The following is a 3,497-nucleotide window of genomic DNA, read 5'->3' as shown; positions in this document are numbered from 1 at the left end:
AATGGAAGGGATGAGGGAGATGGGGTGTCAGGGGACAGACAGGAGGAGACGCAGGGAGAGAAGCCCCTTGTGCTCAGCTGGGAGCTCAGCGACCCCGTGGGAAGGACGTCTGCATCAGAAGTTGGGGGGACCCCACACGGTCTCAGGATCGGGGGCAGGACTGGCTGCAGCAATGTGCTACACCCCTGCCTCCCTCTGTCCTGCAGCTGCTGTTGAAGCCCAAGTTCAGCAGCGTAGAGAAGATCAAGACCATCGGCAGCACCTACATGGCAGCTGCGGGGCTCAGCGTCCCCTCAGGGCACGAGAACCAGGTACTCAGCCGATCTGGTGGCCTCAGGTCCCATCCCCATGAGGCAAAATTCAACACAGCAGTCCCCAGACCTGTAACCTTAACGGGCACCTCCCGGGCCATCCCGTGGGTCTCAGCCCGTGTGGTGCGGGTCAGGGTCTCAGGGGCTTCCGCCCCCAGCTGAGGCAGGAGGGGCTTGTGCCCTCCACAGCCACGTGAACGCGCCCTGTCCCGCAGGACCGGGAGCGGCGGCACGCGCACGTGGGCATTGCGGTGGAGTTCAGCACCGCCCTGATGAGCAAGCTGGACGGCATCAACAGGCACTCGTTCAACTCCTTCCGCCTCCGCGTCGGTGAGCGTGGGGCGGGCTCTGCCCGCTCCTGGCCGCCCACTCCGCGCTCGGTCTGGCTGCTTTTGCCCTCTGTGTCGCAAGTTCTAGAGATCCCTCTCTGACCGTCACAGGACCCCAGCGATTTGGGCAATTATTTCCTCGTGTGTCACAGGGAATTAGCTTCCAAAGTTTTAAGAAAACGGAGAACCCGAAATCACTGGTTGTAAATAGGTCAGCCGACTACAGCGAGAACAAAGCCAAGTTACTAGCTCACGTGGTCACTGCTCGCTGAAGGGGTCAGCACTTAAAGCCGCGTACCCTCTGGGATTCCAGAGCCGCTGGGAGGGCCACCCAGACGTCTGGAGCACTGCAGAGTCCGAGAACACTGGGGAAGCCTTTCCCACACCCCGGGCACGGCCTCCGACCTCGGGAGGCACGCCCCACATGTCCCTTCAGCTGCTGTCAGGGCTTCCTGTGGTCATGGGTGGGTCGCGTGGCCTCCCCAGGGGCAGGGGCCCGAGGCTTTGCCCCTGTGCTCTGCCAACCACAAACGTCGCCCTCAGGCATAAACCACGGGCCCGTGATTGCGGGAGTGATCGGAGCGCGGAAACCTCAGTACGACATCTGGGGAAACACGGTCAACGTCGCTAGCCGAATGGAGAGCACTGGAGAGCTCGGGAAAATCCAGGTGAGAACCCACCTGGGCACACCGTGACCACGGAGGACAGGACTTCGCAGGGGCGGGGGGCCATCCAGCCATCGAACGCCCCCTAGGGCCACCAGACATGCATGTGGCTCGCCGGTGACCTCCACCCGTCCCTGCCCCACGGCTTTCTTCCTGCTTCTAAGACTTCGGCCCCCTTTCCTTTGCAGGTGACGGAGGAGACGTGCGCCATCCTCCAGGGACTGGGTTATTCTTGCGAGTGCCGTGGGCTGATCAATGTCAAGGGCAAAGGTGAACTGAGGACCTACTTTGTCTGCACAGACACTGGCAAGTTTCAGGGGCTGGGGCTGAACTGAGGCTGCTGGTGTGGCAGAACGCGCCGGAAGCCGGCGGGAAGACGGCCCCACGCCAGCCACGGAGGCAGCCCAGGCTTTGGCCACCGCCACCTCCTGACAGTGGCTTCCTCAGGTGTGAGGATTTCTCGGATGCGTGCACCGGACCTGGGGTTGAGGTGACCGGAGCCTGGGCCCCCGGAACGCCGTGCCCAAGCCTCCACACGGCAGGGAAGGGCACACTCGGTGTTCCGGGCCCCTGGCCGCCTGGGTGCTGTGGTCTTGGAGTGTGACCTAACACCCCTCAGGGCCCGTGAGCTGCACACGAGACCTGTCTTTTCAAGGTACAGGACTGAGAGACAAGTTGTCGACCCCAGTGGACCAGACAGTTGGGTTCCAAATCTAGAAAAGGTTTCTAACAGTAGGGAGAACAATCCAGAGTGGACACTTGTTACTTCTTGCCATCTCTGGCGTGCGTTTGTTTTAAAAGGACACGCTATTAATGGAGGTTTTGTCCTTTTTAATGATTTAAGACACTAGACGAATCTCTTTCCTCTAGTGTCTTTGCCTTTTTAACCACTGGCACGCAAGTGGGGCCACTGTCCGGTGCCGGCTTGCTGTGGGGACGGAGCTCTGTGGGATGTGGCTCTGAATCGGACGCCTTGGTGCCTGCATTTTGAGGTTGGGCTCCCTAAGTGAAAAGCCTAGGAATGAAGGTGCAGCCACCACCAGCCCTGCCCTGGCTCCTTGTGCATTCTCGAGGTCGCCCCTGCAGACTTCGACCCCGCGTCGTTTCCATACTGGAAGAGAAGGAATGGAGTGTGGACGGGACTTAGGTGGCCTCTGGTACTCCTTTTCTCCAGTCCTCATAGCTGACTCTGCAGAGCGTCCGAACCAGAAGGGTGTGCTCAGCTCAGCACGTGTGCAGGCTCCCTGCCCGGGAAGCCGGCCCCCTCTCAGACGCTGCGATGTCACTGGGCTGCACAGAACGCATCAAGGCAAGTGCAACGCTGGGTCTGTGAGGTGGTGTCTCCCGGCTTCGGCTCTGAAAAAATCCAGACACGCGAGCCTGGGTTCCGAGGAGGGACAGGACCAAACTGTCCACTCCGTGCTCCGCCCCGCCCCGCGGCATCCTCACCAGAGCCTTCCCCAGGCTTCTACCAGGCGAGTGTCGCTAAGTAGCAGGGATCCTTAGCTAGAAGTTGTCCATGAGCCCCCTGAAATGAGGGGGGCTTCAGCCAGGGTGACCGGCATCCAGGTCTGCCTGGGACCAAGGGGCTGGGGCGAGGGGCCGTCGTGGCTGCTGGTGCGGTGTGCCCCGCCGGGGTGGGGTGCGGTCTGACAGCAACCCTGCTGTTCACCTGTGCCGTCTCTTGTTGTGGGGCTTATTCTATCCTAAGGTGCTGGGAGGGCTAGTGGCGCCTCTGATGGGTCGCGTGTAACTGGAACAGTATGAATGAATTCTAAGAACTTGCTGTACGAACAAATTTTATGGCAGAAACACTGTTAGGGGAAACAGGCCTTACTTAACTGCCGTTTGCACACTCTGGCTCTTCACGTGAAGGGCTGGCTTCGGGGGAGCGTGGTCCTGGAGTCCACGCACACCGGCGGGGCCGCCCTGGGAAGCCGGGCCCATCGCTCACGCGGCGCAGGCATGTGGCAGGTGCCTCTGTGCCGGGCGGATTCCCACTCTTGCAGGATTCAAGTCATTTTTTTTTCTCCTAGCAATGAAAATCCCAGTCGGGAGTTTAAGGATTAACCGGTTACCACTCGTGTAGTTTTATTTCCTGTCGAAGCACTGTGCTCAGATAACCGTGCGGTTTTTAGTGTTCGATGTTCAGACTGTAGTGTGTAAACTGACCTGAAAAACCACTTGCAGTT

The 3,497-nt window shown here is 59.9% G+C and overlaps 1 protein-coding gene across 3 annotated transcripts in view; it reads left to right on the top strand.

Moving 5' to 3' along the window:
- ADCY7 (adenylate cyclase 7) overlaps window positions 1–3,497 on the top strand; it is a 31,490-nt gene extending 27,993 nt beyond the window's left edge. For all 3 annotated transcript variants that reach the window (XM_023530656.1, XM_023530654.1, XM_023530655.1), the window contains exons 22-24: window positions 527–641; window positions 1,184–1,308; window positions 1,494–3,497. In XM_023530656.1, coding sequence (XP_023386424.1) covers window positions 527–641; window positions 1,184–1,308; window positions 1,494–1,640 — 387 coding nt within the window. In that variant the 3' untranslated portion in view covers window positions 1,641–3,497. The remainder of the gene's footprint in view (window positions 1–526; window positions 642–1,183; window positions 1,309–1,493) is intronic.

Source organism: Pteropus vampyrus, unplaced genomic scaffold, assembly GCF_000151845.1.
Source record: "Pteropus vampyrus isolate Shadow unplaced genomic scaffold, Pvam_2.0 Scaffold51, whole genome shotgun sequence".
In the NCBI taxonomy this organism is placed as follows: Eukaryota; Metazoa; Chordata; class Mammalia; order Chiroptera; family Pteropodidae; genus Pteropus; species Pteropus vampyrus.
Note: the sequence above shows the minus strand (reverse complement) of the source record. Positions and strands in the feature narration are given on the sequence as shown.